The sequence below is a fragment of the Vipera berus genome, assembly GCF_964194415.1.
Source record: "Vipera berus genome assembly, chromosome: 6".
Lineage (NCBI taxonomy): Eukaryota > Metazoa > Chordata > Lepidosauria > Squamata > Viperidae > Vipera > Vipera berus.
Window position 1 is genome coordinate 45302169 of NC_138208.1, and position 20822 is coordinate 45322990.

Here is a 20822-nt window from a genome sequence, read left to right on the forward strand (position 1 = left end):
TGCAGCAGGCCCATGATCATATGATCGAAATTCAGATGCTTGGTAACTGGCTAATATTTACGATGGTTTCAATGTCCCAGAGTCATGTAATCAGGTTTTGTGACTTCCTGACAAGCAAAGTCAATGGGGAAGCCAGATTCACTTAACGACCCTGTTACTAACTGAACAACTGCAGTGATTCACTTAACAACTATGACAAGAAAGGTTGTAAAATGGGGTAAAATTCATTTAACTACCATTTAACCACATAAATTTTGGGCTCAATTGTGGTCGTAAATAGAGGATTACCTGTGGTAACTTTTGTGGAAAATGGAGACAGGTATAAAATTAGTTTCTCGAAGGACTGAGTAGTGACATAAAGGGTTCTTAAAGTGCCTCCAGAAATAATGGCAGCACATACACTTATGACCAAATCTTTCCAAACCCTTACAACCTGTGGGACTACAACTAAACAATCATATAGTCTTTATTTGAAAAATCAGATACACTGAATGTAAAATTAATTTATATATTTTTCTCAAAACTAAATCTTGTCACCATTCATGATTTATGTCCCGCAGGCCATTGACCAAATACAATGTAAGTCTGACACTTGAATTTTCTTTTGTTAAGTTTTCTTGACAATTTATTGCTCCCTATATTAAGTCCTTTGATTTTTTTCTATTCCTGGTCATATTAGGCATACCAATCCAGGAAGTGCCATAGTCGATGTATTGGTTTTGTTAGTTAATACGTAGCCAATGTATTTAATAGCTGAACAAAGGCAGTTTGTGCTTCTGAAGCCACCTTGTTTTTGAGTGATGATTCTCATACTTTAAGGAAACATGCAGCATTTTTCAGAATAGGTTGCCTACTTCTGAAAACTAGATCCCAAGGACTTCCATTTTGTCTCGATTTTTTCTGTGTTTATTGTCCTCATTCAACAGTATATTTCCTCTGTGTACTGATCCAGCAGCCACAGATCGTATTTAATTCTGATGACAATGAGAAATAGAACTCCTATTGTCAGTATATAACAATGTTGTCGTAATGTTGCATCCAACTAGTGTTAGTGCTTTCTTATAGATTATGAAACATGTGGAGGACACAATACATCTATATGAAATTCCAGAATGTAATTTTCAATCTAATAGGATATCATGACTGATAAAATCCAAACTTGCCAAGCCTTGAAGGCCAAATCATTCTCCTTTATCATTTCATTTGGAGACTAACCTTTAGAATTTCATCACCAAAAATAAAGTGTCCTAATAATTTCCTAACTGATTCAGTGCTACCACTAGAACAATTGCCTCATTTTATATACAACTAGTAGTTAACCAATAAGGACCTTTTCAAGGATGCTCCATTATATTTAGCTTTCTCTTAGGTATCTATTTTGTTTTTCTGTAAACATGAAAGTCCTTGTTAAGCAGTACATTTTAGATTATTTCCTTCCCAGCCCAAAGATACTGTCATGAACCCTGGGTTGTTGTTTTTTTAAAAGGTATATGTTATATTTAAAATATCTGTTATATTTATTTTAAGCTATACAGAATTAGAAAAACAATAATTTGATAAACAATATCGTAATATATATTTAAATATTAAAATGATTTTTCAAGTGTAAAATTAAAATGTTATCTTTTGACATTTTGACAAATAGGCTATAAACCAAAATGTTGTTTGTGTAAATGTTGTTAACAGCAGATAGACAAGTCAAAGAGAAAAGTCAAGGGCTCTAAAATGATCAGAATCGTGAAATAAGCTTAGAAAATTAGCAGTAACCATATAGTTCTTTCAGTATCATATGATCATGACACCCTAAACCAGTCTGTAGCCCAGCTGTTGTATTTTGTATGAAAGGAAAATCCAGATGCTTTTATGGACAGCACACTACAGTCTAGACAAGATTTAAATAATTAAGGCATAGAAAATTGTTTCCTGATCAGAATATCTCACTACCAACACTGGATGGAGCATAACTGCTGCCACATCAGGACTGTAAGCATTGTTATTTATTATTGTCAATTCTTATTATTTTTAGTATGTTTTGATTTCTGTAACCCATCTGAAGTCCCTCCAAATTGGGACAGGGATAAGTCATATTATAAACAAATGATTGTTATGTAAATAATTAACCCAGCTGCTAAATTCTACTAGAATTTCCTTTCTTCATTCACTAAAATAATGAAATGATTTCAATGAAATCACTAGCATCAAAGAATGGGAAAAAGGTTTTAAAAAAGCTGCAAAGCCATTTATCACATCCATAATTTCCAGCCACCCGCAATATAATTATTGTTCCTGTAAAGAATTGCTCCAGATATGCTCTAATGATTAAGATGATGCAGTGATGGTGATGGAAGGAATAACATAGGGGCTGCAGTATCAAACCTTGCTGAAGATATTGCTTATTTATACCAATAAATTTAACATTTACTTTACCAAGAAGCTAAGAGGTAAGATAAAATGGTGGATCAATTGGTTCTTTTGGTGGGCTAGGACCCTCAATGAACACTTCCATTTTTTAATGTTGGTAATAACTGAATGCAAGTTTGTAGTTAAAAATGCATGTTTATTGTACATGCATATACACATATACATACACACAACTGGACCCACACAAACACTTTTAACAGTATTTTATTTTGCATTGTATCACTCAGTTGTACTGATCAGGCAAAAAACATTAGAAGAGTTCTCCTCAAACAAAATGAAAGGCACAAGGCCGAATTTTGCAGCATTATGTGCCCATCATGTCTATGGAGATTCTCAATTATCCAGGTCATGGTTGTCCCAAAGGTGCTTTTTCCAAAAGCCAAATGGATTTTGTTTTTTTTCCTTTGAAAAAGTTTCACTTTTCATCCAATAAGCTGCTTCAGTTGTGTGCCCATGGATTCTTGCCCTAAATGGGCAACACCTACTTAATTGTTTCTTAAAATAGAGTAGGAAAAGCAGTAAATTCTTAACAAATCAATTAGACAAAATATTACCTACAAGTAAACCTGAGTCACATAGAAAAAGTTATTGGTTTTCTATGACATGAACTGTGCAGAATCCCACTAGGAAGTGTGGTATATGTCAAAGAACTATTTTTACAGATTGGAATAGTAAGATAAAGCAAAATATGTAGTTACAGTACAGCTTGCTTAGGTGAAATTGACTTTATCTTAAAATGTAGATATAATAAATACTTTAATATGATGCAAAATCTGTCTTCTATGGTAATCAGTCTAAGATAGTGCCTGCAGTGGCTCACTTGGTTAGAATGCTAAATCAGAAGACCATTGAGAGGTTGACAGCTCAGCAGCTTAACACCCGAGAACAGGAGCTACGTGATGGAATGAGCTTCAGTCAATTTGTCCCAGCTCCTGCCAACCTAGCAGTTCGACAGCATGCAAATGCAAGTAAATTGAAAGGTACCACTTTGGTGGAAATATACCAAGGACGTGAAAGGAGTTCCTTGGGCATCCCCTGGGTAACGTGATGTCACCGGCTAATCCTTTTAACCTGGAAGCACCTTGAAGTGCTTCCTACATGAATGTAGTAGTAGTATCAGCCTAAGATATCTTATCCCAAAGAAATTACCTGTGCTAGCATTTTAATTTCTTTTTGTCTTCTTTTTCCTGCCATGATTTCTACTATAATTATATAACAAAATATATTTATAATAATATAACACATATTTATAATAATAACAAAAACAACAAGTTAAAAGGGAATGCTCTAGCATGTTATATTTTATATTTAAAATATTACATTTAAGCTACTTGCTTGCATAATATTCCAGAGAAATCATTGAGGTTATCTAGGATAAACAACTGAATACTATCAGTTCTGGGACAAGAAATATTTGGACTTATTGTTATTTACATATTCCTTAAGATGTATTATTTATCAGCTAAACATTGCAGTTATATATTTTTTATTTTTTCCTTTGCAGTGACCTCAGTATGAATAATATCTCTAAACTGTCCTTGAACTCTCTGCATAAACTTCGCTTCCTGGAAGAGCTGTATGTACCACTGTATCCTTGACTGGCATAGCTGAAAATTAAATATATTTCTGGGATTTTCTCTACTACTTACTTTGAATATCAGTTAACATGACATGAAAAAGCTGTGAGTTTTGACACATAAGGGAACATTTAGTTAAAATACACTTACCAGTCCTATCCATGCTGGGTAAAATGTTACCATGAGGCTGCAACTTTTTTAAGTGAAGACAGAGCTCCACAAATTAATTTTGTTAACAGTTGTTTAAAAAACCGAATTGCTATTTGGATATACTTAAGCAGCAGGATATTAAAAGTTTGAATGCTGGCTCATGTTTATTAAAATGGCAAGTAAAGTTATAATCAAAACCAAAGCCCACTGACTGTCAAGGACGCTTGCATTCATATTTCAGACTACTAAGTCATCTTGTAATCACTTTTAATTACTGTTTCCTTACACTTTAGCTTTTAGCATCCCTCAAGGCTAACTGTGCATCACAGCACCCTGTGTAGCTTAGGTTTCTCATTCAGTGATTTGCTCACTTAAATGAAAAAATGCTCTAAAACCAAGTTAATCAAACACAGCATCACAAATGGAATGTTGGAAAGCACTCAACAAACATAACATTTGGTTACAGTAATCAAACATAAAATTAGAAATTTGAAAATGATATCACAAGTATTCTGGATAAATTCAGTAGACAGAGCCAAATTTTCTCATCTCTCTCACAAATTTTTCTCTACCCTTGGACATTCACCAATTACTTCTGTAAAATTCTGTATGCCGTACATAGAAATGTCTTCGTAGCCCATATAAATACTGTTCCTATTAGGAGATAGCTGGTCAATATGCCAAACTTCCATATGAAGATCCAGTGTGTATTGCTGAAATTTTATTTATAGCCTTAGTTTATATAAACTGTTTGGTGGTCTTCAATGAATTGTTTATTTTACAAGGTTTCTTCCCTTAATGTGTGTGTGTGCATGTGTGTGTGTTTTGTTATATATGTATGCATTAAGGGTGTTCTGTATTTTAAATTTTGTGACTTGGTCTTGAGCTGTAAATAAACAAATATAAATACTGTACATAAATAACCAAAGTGTTTCGACCTGAGCTCATGTTTCTTCACAATTCTATAGTCTGTGATCCCTAATTACTGATGAGTCACAAAAAAATCTATAATTTAAAAATATAATCTTGTTTATAAGAAACAGATGTATCATATTCTCATTTCCCTTTTAAAATGCCAGAATTAATTTTTATTCACTTAAGAGAAGAGTGCTATTGGAATTACCTTCCCTCATTTTAGGTGTTTTGTTTTGGATCTTTCTCCAAATGGAGTCTTAAGCAGCTGGTATTAAATAGGCACACAATCCCATTATAATACCATTTTTATCTTTAAAATACATCAACACCTTCACTGTCTTCTATGAACCCTTAGGGATCTCAACCTAATATATTCTATCATACTGCAAAGTCTTGCCAGTCACTCCTACAATTGCATATGAATACCATGTACTGTAGAACTTGCAAGCACAATTATTTCTACAGTTTTGAAGGAGGAAGCCAGCAGTGTTATTGGAGCTAGTCAAGGCACTGTTGAGAGAAACATATCTGATTTCTTTTCTAAGGCTGAAAAATCACCATCTCAAACAAAAGCAGAATGGGCAAATCTCCAAACAGTTTTTTGGGTACTGCTATTATTCAGTAACTACAACAAGTGCTATTAGTAGAATAATACAAAGATAAATTCACTTGAGGAGAGATTTATTCTTTCTTTCCTCCCCTTTTCCAAAAGAATTATTTGGCAGCTGGTTTCAGATAACAACCATTGTGCAGAGAAAGTGACAAATGTTCCTTAAAATGTAGTTGATATAACTAAGTTTCATGCCATTAAAAAAAAGTGGGATTAAGAACTTGTGTTCTTTTTAACATTTCTTTGACCATCACTGAGAAAAAACTTTATATTATACAACATTTTGTAGCGAAGTACTAGGTTAAGTAAAATAGACGATTACAATTTCCAAATAAAGAAAAATGCTGGTTTATAAATACTGAAAATTAAAAAAATATATTACGTTTTATTTAATTGTGATTTCATAAACTGCCACTTTGAAAATGGAAGAAATGTATCATTGTGGAAAAAAGTCTGGTTCCAGCTGGCTTGCCATCTTCCTTATATTGCATTTAAAGGTATCTCAGTCTGTAATTATAACATATGAAATAAGGTTGTAATGGCAAGTGCTGTCCTGTAACCATGATATTCTGCTTGGCAGAGTGTGGGAGAAGGAAAAAAGCTCTAAACTATGCAGACAGATTCCAGGAATTCAACATTAAAATATATCTAGGATTGATCCAGGCTGTTTGGGAGTTTTTCAGATCTTTGTAAGTCCTGTTTGGTGCACATCAGCCCACAGTAAAAGAGCAGAGGTGAAAATGAGAAGCATTCTGTCTGTTTCTCCCTTCTTTTTGACAAAGATTAATGGGGATAAAAAGCTCCAGGCTGCTGTAGTGTTTTCAGTGACTGCTTTAAAATGAATGGCTTGCTTGATCTCAATAGCCTGGACAGGTAAGAATTCCCAGCAACAGAATAATGGATTACTACAAACTCCAGCAGTGCAAAAGGTGGGGGGGAAGGCAAGCCTTCTTTTGATGCAGTGCACAGATAGGGGAGAAAAAAGGAGCTCAGCTTTTAAAATTAACTAATGTCATTTGATCAAACAGGTGCTAGTTCAATTTTGACCTTGGGAAACTTTACCATGAATTAAAAACAATTATTCTCATTTCAACATGATTAAATTAATATGCAGCATATAATGCGAGTCTATTTTTATATATAACCGCGGTTTTAATGCAGATACCAGATTTTGTCAACACATTCTCAAAATACTCTATATTTTTCTCTGTAGTATTATTTCTGTTCTGGTTTACAAAGAATGTATATAGTACAGAATATTTGGTTGTATGTTAAAGTGCACTTATATTGTCTGACCCAAGCCAAGCAGGCAATAGCACATTCTAAATATGTCAGACTTGATAATGCAAATAAGGGCACTATGACATTGTTTAAAACATTAAAAAGTTAATGAAATTTTATTCAAGAGAGTGTAAAAGTCATTCTGAATACTTGCTATATAATAATGAATTCAACAAATAAATAGGACTATATTGTAAATAATCCATTCAAGGTTGCATAGGGACATAGAAATTAAAGCATGGATGTTCAGTATAAAATCTCAGTATATCACAGAGAGGTTGGAACCAAATGAAGGGAGATCTCCATGTAATCTGTATTGAGCTCTGAAACAAAAAAATGGATATAAATCTAATAAAGATTTGTATAATATGGTACATTTACTGAATAATCAATAGAGAACTTTAAAGATGTAGTTCAGTGTGATTTGGTTTTACATACCGGTAATTCATTGTTTTCTAAAGAATTACTTATGACTTTTTGGATTGTGAGAACCCCGCCATTTATAACTTAATAAAGCATGTTTAAAGCTAATTATGGCTTCAATGAAACTTGTGAGTTCAATCAAAATGCATTTTAATTTGAATGAAAGTCAACCATTATGTTTCTCATAATACTTGAAAATTATGTGAACAATACATATTATTTGACAGCTATACAAAATTAACTAATAAGTGCTGGGATCCTGTGCCATCATTCCTGATAATGTGGCCTTTAAATGAATCCATCTCAAAACTCATCAGGTTAGAGACTCTTACCATTATTCTTATAACAACTATGGCAACCTCTGGATTGTGAAATCATACTTAACCATTCAAGGGTTATGCAGAGATCAAGTTTATTCCAATAAATTTGGAAACATTCTGGCATAAATTCCAGTGCATCCAAAATGTTTCTGGGTGCATAAAGCTCTGAAGAGTAGACATGAAGAATATAAGATAACCTTTATTGTCATTTTTTTACTGTGGGCACAAAGGCACACATCAAAAATGAAATTTAGTTGCCCGCTCTCAAAGTGAAACACTTACATGACACACCTAAACATACTATATACAACATATGTATAGACCCACACCCCTACATATACATAACAAATAAATATTAAATACTGTCCATCTTGAATATATAACGGAAGAAGAGAGTTCACAAGGTTAATGCTTGAGAGTTCACAAGGTTAATGCTGTATGGAATGAAACTACGGCTGAATCTGGATGTTCTGCTACGGATACCATGAAGTCTCCTCCCAGAGGCTCTCCTTTTGACATAGATAAGCCAATGAGATAACTAGATTAATGTTACATCAACTGTAGGAATAGGCATTTGGAAATAAGACAGGCCAAGGGGGCAGGTTGCAAACCAGAGTTCTATTTTCTAGCAAAGGAAACAACTAGGGAATTATGAAGGAACAGCTGTAAGATGAATGGCAATCCAAATCCAAAGCAGCGTTGTTTACATAAAAAAGACAACACAAGAGCTGATTGTGAGGTTTTAAAATCAGATTATTTTTAATTTTATCTCTATCTGCCTATTAGATAGGAGATATTTATATATTGGTTGCAGCTCATTTGCTTATGTTAATTCAAAGCTGGTGAAGTTTCTACTTCAGAAAAAGTGCTACCTGTGACTATGTTTGTGTTTTGTGGAAGAACTATAAAGTTATCATAATGATATACATCTAGTAAACCATCGACAGCCTAGAATGTTTAATTATTTGCTACTGAAGCAGAACAGATTGAACAATTACATAAACTAGATTTATTGAGGCAAACTACATTTGCCCAGCTGCTTGTAAATGGACTGTATAGTTACAGGATGTTTTGCACAGAACATTAATTATGACAAAACAGAGCTCTTAAACAACTACTTCTGGCGCTCTGGTGGTTCCAACACTGCTGTCTTGAACATTTTAACATCCAAATTAATTCCACATGAGATGAAATCTGTTTATCTTTTATCTTTTAACCCTGTAGGCGTTTGGCAGGAAATAGCTTGACATATATCCCCAGAGGAGCATTTGCTGGACAATTTAGACTTAAAGTATTGTAAGTAAATTATAGTATTGTTTTATACATTTTAGGCTATGTTTTAAAATCTGGGAATTTATGCTAATTAAAGCACATTGTATTTAAAACTATAATTTATTTTGATATAATTCTTTATAATAAAAGATATCTTCACTTTCTTAAAGAATTTCCCAAAACCAATTTACTCATGACATTAGCAACTTTGCACAATGTCAGAGAAAATTTGATTTTATATAAATGCTTCTTTAACTTCTAACAAAGGATATGTTTTAGTTCCCAAAGAAAATTCTATTGATAATTCTACTGATGAAAACATTTTTATTTCTAGTTTCATTTTTGCTGAGGAAAATAAAAAATGAACACATTAATTACTATAAACATAGTTACTATTAATATTTAGATGTATCTTTTTTCTCTTTATAGATGCAATCAATCTAGAAAAAAATATTTTTGCTTAAAGCTACAGAATATGTTTTTCACTTTCCTAGGATTGTCATAATTTAGTTTATGTATGAACCTAAACTAACACAATAGGGGAAGAAAAATCATGCAGACCTAACAATTACAAGCATCTTGCATTACTAAAGATTATCCCATAAATTGCATTATATAATGAATTTGATACTTGGTAAATGCTATATCAAATGCAGCATTCAGATCTATCTCACAAATCTATCATAGCAGATCTTTGAAGGGACCAATATTCAATTTTCTGGGTGGATAACAATAAAGAGGCAATGGTTTTGTCTAGGTTTTTTTTGTTTTCTTTTGGAGTGTTTATTTTAATCTTTTGAGTAAAATAAAAATTGGATTTAAAAAAACTAGGTTCTGTTTTCTAGCTGGGCAAAATGCCATTATAGCCTGCCTCAAGTTTCCCTGGTCAGCAAGGTAATATTTTTATGGATCACTTTGTCTGACCATCAGCCTTCTAGCCTAGGTAAATACTATGCTGAGAAACCAGTTGAGTAATTACAGTCTTGTTGTATACCCAGCATAGCCAGCTAATGGAAAGGTACCTAATTAAAATCTTACAGCTTTGTAGGATAAGTTAAATTGAAGGATAAAGCAGATGCAATTTTTTAAATAGTTTCATGACAGTGGAAACTTAAAACCTAGGTTTCTAATATTCTAATTCTTGAATAAAGTTTACATAACATTGACACTTGTGTAATATAAAAAACAGTTATTGTATCTAAAATTCAGGTTTGGATGGCAGTAATTAACAAGATCTTTCTGTGGAAAGATTAATGTAATTTATATTTGTAGTTCTAATTAGCATAAGACAGCAAAATTAACTTTTTTGTTCTCCTATTCTATGTGCTAATGTAGAATGCTTCAGAACAACCTTTTAAGACAAGTTCCTTCTGAAGCACTTCAGAACCTACACTCTCTCCAGTCTCTGTAAGTATACACATATTTGTTATGCCAACTTGTATTTTTTAGAATTAATCCCAAAATATAATATTATTCAAGCTATCTTCAGAACTGGAGCCTCCATTTGACATATTTGAAAAGTGCTCAGGTGGCAAAAAGTTACATTTGGATCCTTGAAATTCTGACTATTTTCTGCCGACAATAGCAGGAAATATATAAACACAAAGAAATATTTGTGATGCTCTACCTTCTTCCTGGCTTTTTGTTTAGCCTTGGTTTTGTTCCCTCTCATTACAACAAAAGGAAAGATATCTGTTCTATGTTTAGTCCAGCAATAGAGTTATCACTGACAGAGCTTTGCTGCTTCAGTTTGCGGAACCACTCTGACTCCATAACTTTATTCAGCTGCCTCACTTTATACATGTGGGTGTTGTGTCCTAATGCAATACCTATAAAGAGACCATTTTACTGCAGGCTAAATACTGCGGTGGCTCAGTGGGTTACGATGCTGAGCTTGTGGACCAGATGGTCGGCAGTTTGGCGGGTCAAATCCCGAGTGCCGTGTAACAGAGTGAGCGCCTGTTACTCATCCCAGCTTCTGCCAACCTAGCAGTTCGAAAGCATGTAAAAATGCAAGTAGAAAAATAGGGACCACTACGGTGGGAAGGTAACAGCGTTCTGTGCGCCTTTGGCATCTAGTCATGCCGGCCACATGACCACGGAGATGTCCTTGGACAAATGCTGGCTCTTCGGCTTTGAAACGGAGATGAGTCAGAAACGACTAGCACGCATGTGCGGGGGAACCTTTACCTTAAATAAATATCATTCGAATCTAGGAAAGATCAGAGAGCTGGGGAGGTATAGGGCAGGGTAGGAGAATTGTTTAGACACCAGTTGCAGAAGAATCCTGTTATATCTCTTCTTTGACTTCCCTTAATCGTGGCATTTCTGCCACAAGGAAGACTGGGTGGGATAGAAAGTTGGAGGTATTAATTGGATTTCTTCTTTGAGAATCTACTGTAAGTCTTACAGTTGCAGCTGTAGAGTCAAGAAATTGCAAAAAATATAACATTGGAGCTAGAGCGCTAATAATTCAACTCAATAAACAAAATTTCATCTGAAATGGTAAAAATATAAATTTCATCTGAACTATAAGGGGTATATTTTTCTCCCAGAACTATGCTTATTACTTAAATAATGTAAAATTAAATAAATATTAAATAAATAAATAAATAAAAATTTATTTTTCTCAATATTTTGACCTGTAACAGATATAATTTTTTTCAATATGGTAAATCCTTTCATTTAAATGTAGTGACCACTACTCTGTGTGTGTGTAGTGTGCCCCCCTGTTGCCACTATAGATGCCTATGCATGTACACTTTTAATAAATTTTATTTTTATTTACAAAGTTAAAATACAAACTTCAATAGAAAAAAGGGAAACAAAAACAAAACAAGAGAAAAAATATCCATAAAAAAACATACACATGAAGTGCCCAAGTTGAACACTAATAAATATATTTCAACAATAATAATTTTCCCCCTTGCAAAACAGTTCTACAATCTATTAACTTCTACAGTTCTAGTTGCCCAGCTAATTTGACCTACCATCTACCTACTGTAAAAAAAAAATTAAAAACCCAACCACAATACAAAACTTCAAAGCCCTCTATTAACAATCTAGTATTGTATTTCACACACAGAAAGTCCACAATGGCTTCTAATCTACTGCAATAAACTATTGCAGTCATTATTTCTGATCTGTCCAGGATCAAATATCTTTGATTAATAAAACTTTTCTTTAAAATTATAACTGGGATCTTTCCAAACAATTGCATCTAATTTCTCAAAGTCATAGATCTCTGTTGTGAATATCCCTGCAGCAGTTGTTTTCAGAAGGTTTTTGTACAAGTTGAACCACATCTCTTAACAGTTGTCTTCTGACTGAATATAAGTCTATTCCACAGTCTCCATCAGTTTTCTTAATAAAGTCCTGCTCATCACTCATCCATGCTGCCATCTAAGCTTTTTAAATTCATGCCCCTTTCAGCCTTCTCCAACAAGCCTGCAGTTCTCAAACAAATCTCCTTCTCCTTCAATACTATCAGCAACAAATTAACTTCCAATCCACCCAATTGCAAGTCTGATTTAGCTGCTGTTACTTGTATCTGAATGTCATCCTTAGGTTGATTTATAATTGTTCTTAAATCATCAAACCTTTTATATTAAATTGATCTGGCTCTAGCTTTTTACGTCTCTTTTTTGTGCGCATTGTAAAGAGTATATAATGTGTAATGTTAAATATACTTAATTTATTATTTTCATTTTCAATATAAACCATATTTCTTTTATAGCCTGACTTTCACAACAAAACATAGGCAATTCCTTTCAAGGACAAAAGTAGATGTTCCAAAACAAAATGACCACAGTAAAAATTAAAATAATATTTCCCATGATGGGAAGTAAATAGAAAAGAAAGGGAAAATTCCAATCTCTTTAGAAAGAAAAAGAAAAAAGACCAGAGTTGCATACAAAAGAAAAATAAAATGGCAAAGTTCTTTTAAAAGCTAGGAAAATACAAAATCCTTGCAGTAGAAATCTGACTCAAATGTAAATCAAATCAAATCATTTTCATTACCAAGGAGAAAATTTTTGCACTGTTGGTGTCTATGCAGCAAAAGCAAAAGTGCTTCATAATTCCAAAGCAAAACAGTAAAAAAAGAAAGAAAAAAATTACATTTTATATCCAGCAAAGGGGTATAAAATAAATCGGCATTCAACAAGACAATGAATTAAAGATGTAAGTCAAAAGCAAACAAACAAACAAACAAACAAACAAATGTTCAAACGCTGATGTTTAAAACTGAGGTGCACACAAAAAAAAAGTGACAGGAAAAGACAGAGACTCAGTCTTCCAACTGCTCATATCAAGAATTGCAATCATCTAGATTTCTCTTCCCTGGCAAGTACATAGTTATCTGAGGATCAACTTGGGTCAATCCTAGTTGTTGTTGTTAGTTGCGAAGTCGTATCCGACCCATCGCAACCCTATGGACAACGTTCCTCCAGGCTTTCCTGTCCTCTACCATCTTCTGGAGTCCATTCAAGCTCACGCCTACTGCTTCAGTAACTCCATCCAGCCACCTCATTCTCTGTCATCCCCTTCTTCTATTGCCCTCAATCTTTCCCAGCATTAGGCTCTTCTCCAGTGAGTCCTTCCTTCTCATTTAGGTGGCCAAAGTATTTGAGTTTTAGCTTCAGGATCTGGCCTTCTAAAGAGCAGTCAGGGTTGATCTCCTCTAGGACTGACCGGTTTGATCGCCTTGCAGTCCAAGGAACTCGCAGGAGTCTTCTCCAGCACCAGAGTTCAAAGGCCTCAATTCTTTGGCGCTCAGCCTTTTTTATGGTCCCAGTTACTCCCATTCAAATCTGGGGAGCCTGCTGCCAAAGGACTGGCTTTGGCAGTAAAGTCAGCTGTTTGTTGGCAGGAGAAAAAGATCACCCTGGTGCTCAGCACGTCATTTTCTGGAAAACTCCTGCTTTTATAATTTTAAATCATCAAATTGAGAATAGTATGTGTAATTATTTTAGTATTTTAATATTTTGTTTCTGAGTTTAAAAATAACACTTTTACATTTAAAATAATCTGTGGATGGCTAAAAATCACAGTTATGGATGTTTATATGTGATGTCAAGCCTTTATTATCAAATTTAATTTTTTAAAGGAAGGTACTATCTGAATCTGAAAAGATTGCGCAAGAAAATACTAAAATAAAAATGAAACTTAATTCTATTAATTATGAAGTGGAAATTTTGATTATTTATGACAGAAAACGTCAAAGTCTAACATTTGCCACTAGAAGAAAATGGACTATAGTAATGATAGCTCATATAAACAATGGGTCCTTTATTGAGGCAGAGATACATAAAACTTCAATTCCATTTCTAAATAACTACTGTTCTTTATTCTTGGTTTAAATATCTTTCCAAAAAGGTAGAAAAGGGAAATAAGTAAGTAAGAAAACAGAGGAGTTGGGGACCCTAGTTAAGCACTGGTATTTGGTAACAGTATTAAAATAAAAAGAGAATGAGAGTGGTCAGGCTGTAGATAAAGTAATACATTCATGTACAAAATAGCTACTATCCATTGGAAAGAAGATAGTGGGCAAATGCACCTCTTCAACAAAAGAGTTAGAACCATTTATTTTGTTGTAAATGAGTCTGAAAAAGGTCTGTTCAGATTCTATTTCTTATTCTGTATAGCTAGTAATTTTCTTTCCATAGTCTGCTTCTAGTCTTGGTTTTCTATTTAAAAAGTAATTCAAACTTTTGTTCCTCTTTTTTAATTTTCAACTTTGAAACTATGGAGAAAAAGCAGTTGTATAAAAAGTAATTAGATCAATTTACAAAATAAAAAAAAATTTAAGAAATAACCTTCACAATTAGTATTAATTTGATCTGAATATTGTTAGCCAGTTTTTCTAACTTAGTGATAAATGAATTTACTGATGTCTTCTTGCTTTTGTTGTTAGTTGCGAAGTCATGTCCGACCCATCACGACCCCCTGGACAACATTCCTCCAGGCCCTCCTGTCCTCTACCATTTTCTGGAGTCCACTTAAGCTCACGCCTATTGCTTCAGTGACTCCATCCAGCCACCTCATTCTCTGTCGTCCTCTTCTTCTATTGCCCTCAATCTTTCCCAGCATTAGGCTCTTCTCCAGGGAGTCCTTCTTTCTCATTAGGTGGCCAAAGTATTTGAGTTTCAACTTCAGGATCTGGCCTTCTAAAGAGCAGTCAGGGTTGATCTCCTTTAGGACTGACCAGTTTGATCGCCTTACAGTCCAAGGGACTTGCAGGAATCTTCTCCAGCACCATAGTTCAAAGCCCTCAATTCTTTGGCGCTCAGCCTTTCTTATGGTCCAACTTTCACAGCCATACATTACAACTGGGAAGACCATAGCCTTGACTATACTCATTTTTGTTGGCAGGATGATGTCTCTGCCTTTTAGTGTGCTGTCTAGATTTGCCATGGCTTTCCTTCCCAGGAGCAAGCGTCTTTTAATTTCTTGGCTGCAGTCCCCATCTGCGGTGATCTTGGAGCCCAGGAAAATAAATTCTGTCACTACCTCCATTTCTTCCACATCTATTTGCCAGGAATTGAGAGGGCCGGATGCTATGATCTTGGTTTTCTTAATCTTAAGTTTCAAGCCAACTTTTGCACTCTCCTTCTTCACCCACAACAAGAGGCTCTTTAGTTCCTCTTCACTTTCTGCCATTAGAGTGGTATCATCTACATATCTTAGGTTGTTGATATTTCACCCGGTAATCTTAATTCCAACTTTTGATTCATCTAGCCCTGCCTTTCTCATGTTGTGCTCTGCATATAAGTTAAATAGGCAGGGTGACAGTATACAGCCTTGCCAGACTCCTTTCCCAATTTTGAACCAATCAGTGGTTCCGTGTCCAGTTCTCACTGTTGCTTCTTGACCCACATATAGGTTTCTCAAGAGACAAATAAGATGGTCTGGTACTCCCATCTCTTTAAGAACTTGCCACAGTTTGTTATGATCCACACAATCAAAGGCTTTAGCATAGTCAATGAAACAGAAGTAGATGTTTTTCTGGAACTCCCTAGCTTTCTCATTATTCTTTCTAGTGTAAATATATCTTTTTTCCCCTGAAACTATTTACTTCCAAATTAATTTGTTGTATAGCATGAAACAAATTGTTTTTATACCTTGAGTTTTCCAGCTTCAGACTGCTGTAATGCTATCATGGTGGAAATATGCAGTCATCCAGTAACACGTCCTAACAGATTGTGGGCGGTAGCTGCATAGATTCTGCATCTAGTACAAATAAGGCCAGTTTGCATGTAAAAGCCCAAGCCACCTGATGCTCTCTCAGAAGAATTTTGCTTAATGTGGTATATGCAATGGTTGTCAAGCTGTTTATTTTCATTCAGTCTGCAACCCAGTCTACAAAGAATTGTAATTGGTTATCATGTTCACTAGTCTGCTTATTGTCTTTTAACTGAAATGAAACATGGCTTTAAAAAACATTCTAAAGCAACAAGCATACTTTCTTTGCTTTTGAGGTAATTTGTATGTTTTAAGACCATAATTTTGGTAATTTCTTCCAACAATAATAAATGTGTGTTCTTATAAACAAAAGAAACATGTCAAAAATCAACATACCAGTTGTAGCAGCACCTTTAGTATTGGTGTGCAACATTTATGCACGTACAAAAGGAGTAGAGTAGTTTCTGTCACACTGCCACAACTGCCATCTTGACTTTTTTTTAACATCACTGAGGATGCTGCAGTTTACTTTCATTTCATATTTGTGTCATATTACTACATTACAGGAATCTTAGTACAACTCAGCAGAACACGAAGATATCAGTGTATATTTAATATTATTTCTTAATGAAAATAAAAATAATTTTAATGTCTAGTATTGTTTTCAGTATTATTTTCTTCTGCCCGGGCTGTACTGCAACAATAAAATTCTGCATGCATAGCTCTGCTCCATCTTCATCTAAAAGCCTTCTTCAGACTGTATTAACATACTGTCAAAACAGAGCCATAATTATTATGGTACTTTTGTATTATGGTCACTGCCATAGAATTTAGGGCATACCACCAGGTTCCATAGGGATAGCTGTAACCTTTAGTGGGGTTATGACACATCTTGCCTCTGCTTGCACCAAATGAGGAAATAAATAAACTGTGTTTTTTTTCTGTTGCTGCAGCCAAAACAGAAGAAACTCAGATATATTGTACTTAAAATAAATTTTCCATCTATAAAATGAAAGGACATGTTTTGCTCATTTGTATCTAGTTAAATGCATAAAACCTTTTACTCATAAGTGGAAGAAATATTTATCAGACATAGATAGAAAATTTAATGACTCAAACAATAGCTTCAGGAAGAACTTCCCAAAACTTGCTTAACCCCTTCCTCCCTCCCCCCACAAAAGCCATCTTGACTCCAGGTTGTAGAGTAGAGGAATGGAAGCAAGAAGGAAAAAAAACCTTTTTGCAGCTTTCCCCCTTGAACTGGGGAAAAAAATCCTTCATCTCCAAACTACTGTACAATCTACAGTCTAGCTCAGTGGTGGCAAACATATGGCACGCATGCCAGAGGCGGCACTCAGAGCCCTTTCTGTGGGTACGTGCGCCATGCCCCGGAGATGGCAACTGTCCCTCTTCAACCAGCCACCGGCTAACTCGCCGAGGCCCCATGTGGCCAGATGGATCCCAGCATGGCTGATTTCCCATCCCTCCTGGCTTTGCATGCTCTCCTTTTCCCAGGCACAACCCACTGCATCGCCTCCTCAGTGTTGGCTGGCCATCCAGCTCAGAGGCAGCTTCTTTGAACTGCAGGCGGCGGGCTGCGGAGCCCCAGAGTATGCTGGTTGAGGGGCCAGCAGGCTGTGGCTGCTGACAGACACCGTCGGCCCCCATGTGCTCACTGGCCTCTGTGTGGGGGGGCTGATGGTACCAGGCAGGTGCCGCCCCAGCCCTTGCCTTGCCCCATGGCAATGGCACCCCTTCCCTGCCTCACCTCACCCCACAGGAGGAGCCTCCTGCCTACTGCCCCACCAGCCAGAGACCCCCTGGATCTCCCCCAACCCTGCCCACCCCCCCTCAGGCGTTCCTCTCCACGAGCAACATTGAGGTGACCACACCCACCCAATCTGCCATGACCACCACAGCCACACCCACCCGGCACCCGGCAATAAATAAGTGGGTTTTGTGTTGCACTTTGGGCACTCGGTCTCTAAAAGGTTCGCCATCACTGGTCTAGCTTTTAAGTGCTAACTGAGCTCTTCAGGAAGTTAGACAGCTAATGCTTACAAAGACCCAGCATCCTCCATTTTGTTGCACAAGTTTCTACAGTACAGCTAATTTTTGGAGATGATTTTTGTTTTTCCCAGTTCAAAGGAAAAGCTGCAGAAAGGTCTTCTTTCCTTCTACACTTCAGCCTGAAGTCAAAGTAAGGTTTCGGAAGGGATAGAGATTGGAGATTAAAGGTGAAGAATTTAGTTTAGCAGCTAATTGGGGTGGGGGAGAAGGGAAGATCAACAAGTCTGTCTCTTGCAGCTTTTAAAAATTTTGTTTATTGAAGAAATGTGGCTTTCTGGGGGAGGGAGGGGTAGGTTAAGTAAGGGAAAGGTTCTGGGAAGCTTATCCTGAAGCTACCACATTTCATGCCAGGGCGCACCTTCCCAAAACCTTGCCAGAGGCAGGAGAGGTTTGCAGCTTTCCAATGGTCAGCCGGTCAGTGACCAGCCGATTGGCACAGAAAGCTCTGACAGCAGTGACCATGTGCGCAAGGAATGGTTGGGGCCTGAAAATGGCAGCTGCTTCTAGGAGGCATGGAGAACAGGCCTGAGCACTGTAGTCCCGTCAGGGTGGGAGGAAGAGAAGAGGCAGGAAGGCACTGCAGCATCCCCCCTTTGTTCTGCTGTAAGGGTGAATGATCCCAAGGCTACTAAACTGACATCACTTTGAAATAGAGTAGTATGTAGTTTTTGAGTGTTGGTCATAACTTTGAACTATCATGAAGAGGCCTGTCATTTCTTGAGGACTACCTGTATACTACATTATTTTGGACAATACAAAAGTCTTAGATATCAGCTAAGAACAACTCCTCTTTTGAGAACACATATTACCATTATGACATATTATTCACTGTTTTATAGTGTCTTACTTTCATGATTGTGGCCCATACAAGCATTGCAATGCTGTAGTACAATATATCAGTATTTTAAACTTAGATACAATATTCATATCTATAATTAAAATACTGATCTTGTACTAACTGTTCAGGGATATATTTTAGTAAGCTATAGAATATATGGTCAAAACATGCACAATATGTTATTAATATTATGCTGGATTACATTCCTTAAATTGCATGACTTTTTCTTGAATGATATGGGCATTTTAAGTGACTTCATGTAATATTCCCTTTTATATGCTATCTATAGAACAAAATAAAATATTTTTGGATTCTTGAATTGCTTGTCTTTGGAGCATAACACAGCTTTTAAACTATCCAGATGTTAGCCATGTATTATAAATTGCATATAATGTATTGTTTATGAGTTAATGGATTTAGTTTTGAAAGTGCCAAAACTTTGATCAACTCAGCTAAAATAACTGAAAGAAAACTTAAGATTCCATTGCATGCGTTAGAGATTGGCATGCTTTATTTACATTATGATAGGAAGCACAATCACTAATTATATATTTTACTATCTACAAATTGAATAATGGCTCTTAAGAATAAAATAAAAGATCAGATAGGAAACTTTTGTGGCAGTAGATTTTAAGAGTACTTTATAAACTCTTTAACTGAGTTATGTATTCTATAATACATTCTACTGTAACTTCTTAGCTTGGTATTTTGAATATTAACTGCTAGATTTCAACAAATGTTAACTTTATTAATTTTTTTTTATTGAAAAGTTTTAACATACAATTTTCCTTTAAAACCCCCCCTCCCCCTCCCTTCTCCCTCCCCCCTACCTCTCCCCCCTCACCCCTCCCCCCCAACTTCCCAGAGCTAAATACAAGGTATATAAAAAAAAACAATCATAAACAACCATATACTAACAACTATAAACTCTAAAATCCATCACTCTCTAGCCTATATAGGATAAAACAAACCTTAGTAATATTGAATATATATAAAAAAACTAAAAGAAAAAAAGAAAAAAAGAAAGAAGACTTATTCAAATGCTACATAAAACTTCTTAACCCTATACTTGTTCTGGATAAACTCAATCCATTTTCTCCATTCCATAATATAGCGTTCTTGCGAGTGATCTTTCAAATAGGCCGAAATCTTCGCCATCTCTGCCAGGTCGGAAACCTTTAAAGTCCACTCATCTATGGTCGGCAGTTCCTCTTTCTTCAAATACTGACCTATCAAAAGTCTTGCTGCCGTAATAAAATTCAACATCAACTTAGTGTCCACAACTGTAGCATCTGTAATTATTCCCAACAAAAAAAGTTGCGGACAAAACTTTATCCTCTGTTTAAAAATCTTCTGCATGTTCCACCAGACTTTTATCCAAAAAGCCTTAACCTTTTTACAAGTCCACCATATGTGAAAATATGTTGCGTCTTCATCACCGCACCTCCAACATTTAGGCTGATAATTCGGATACATACTTGCAAGCTTTTTAGGATCTAGATGCCATCTATAAAACATTTTGTAAAAGTTCTCTCTTAGATTTTGAGCTTGTGTGAATTTTACGTTCCTCACCCAAATCTTTTCCCACGTGTCCATTGTGATAACTTCCTGGATGTTTTGGGCCCATTTTATCATACAATCCTTAACAAGTTCTGTTTCCGAATCAATCTCTATCAACGCAAGATATATCCGTTTAATATGTGCGGGTCCCTGATTTCTAATTTGCTTTATCAAATTTTCATCAGTCATTGTAAAACCATTTT

General features: G+C 35.5%; 1 protein-coding gene across 7 annotated transcripts in view; it reads left to right on the top strand.

The window, feature by feature from the left end:
- LGR5 (leucine rich repeat containing G protein-coupled receptor 5) overlaps positions 1-20822 on the top strand; it is a 94201-nt gene that overhangs the window by 16315 nt on the left and 57064 nt on the right. For 6 of the 7 annotated variants that reach the window (XR_014026760.1, XR_014026761.1, XR_014026762.1 and 3 more), the window contains 3 exons: positions 3926-3997; positions 8922-8993; positions 10305-10376. Coding sequence is in view for 1 of the 7 variants with exons in the window: in XM_081330187.1 (XP_081186313.1) it covers positions 3926-3997; positions 8922-8993; positions 10305-10376 (216 nt within the window). In the remaining 6 variants the exon portion in view is untranslated. Of the gene's footprint in view, positions 1-1868; positions 1984-3925; positions 3998-8921; positions 8994-10304; positions 10377-20822 lie in introns of those variants that run through there. The other variant, XR_014026765.1, reaches the window with a different exon arrangement.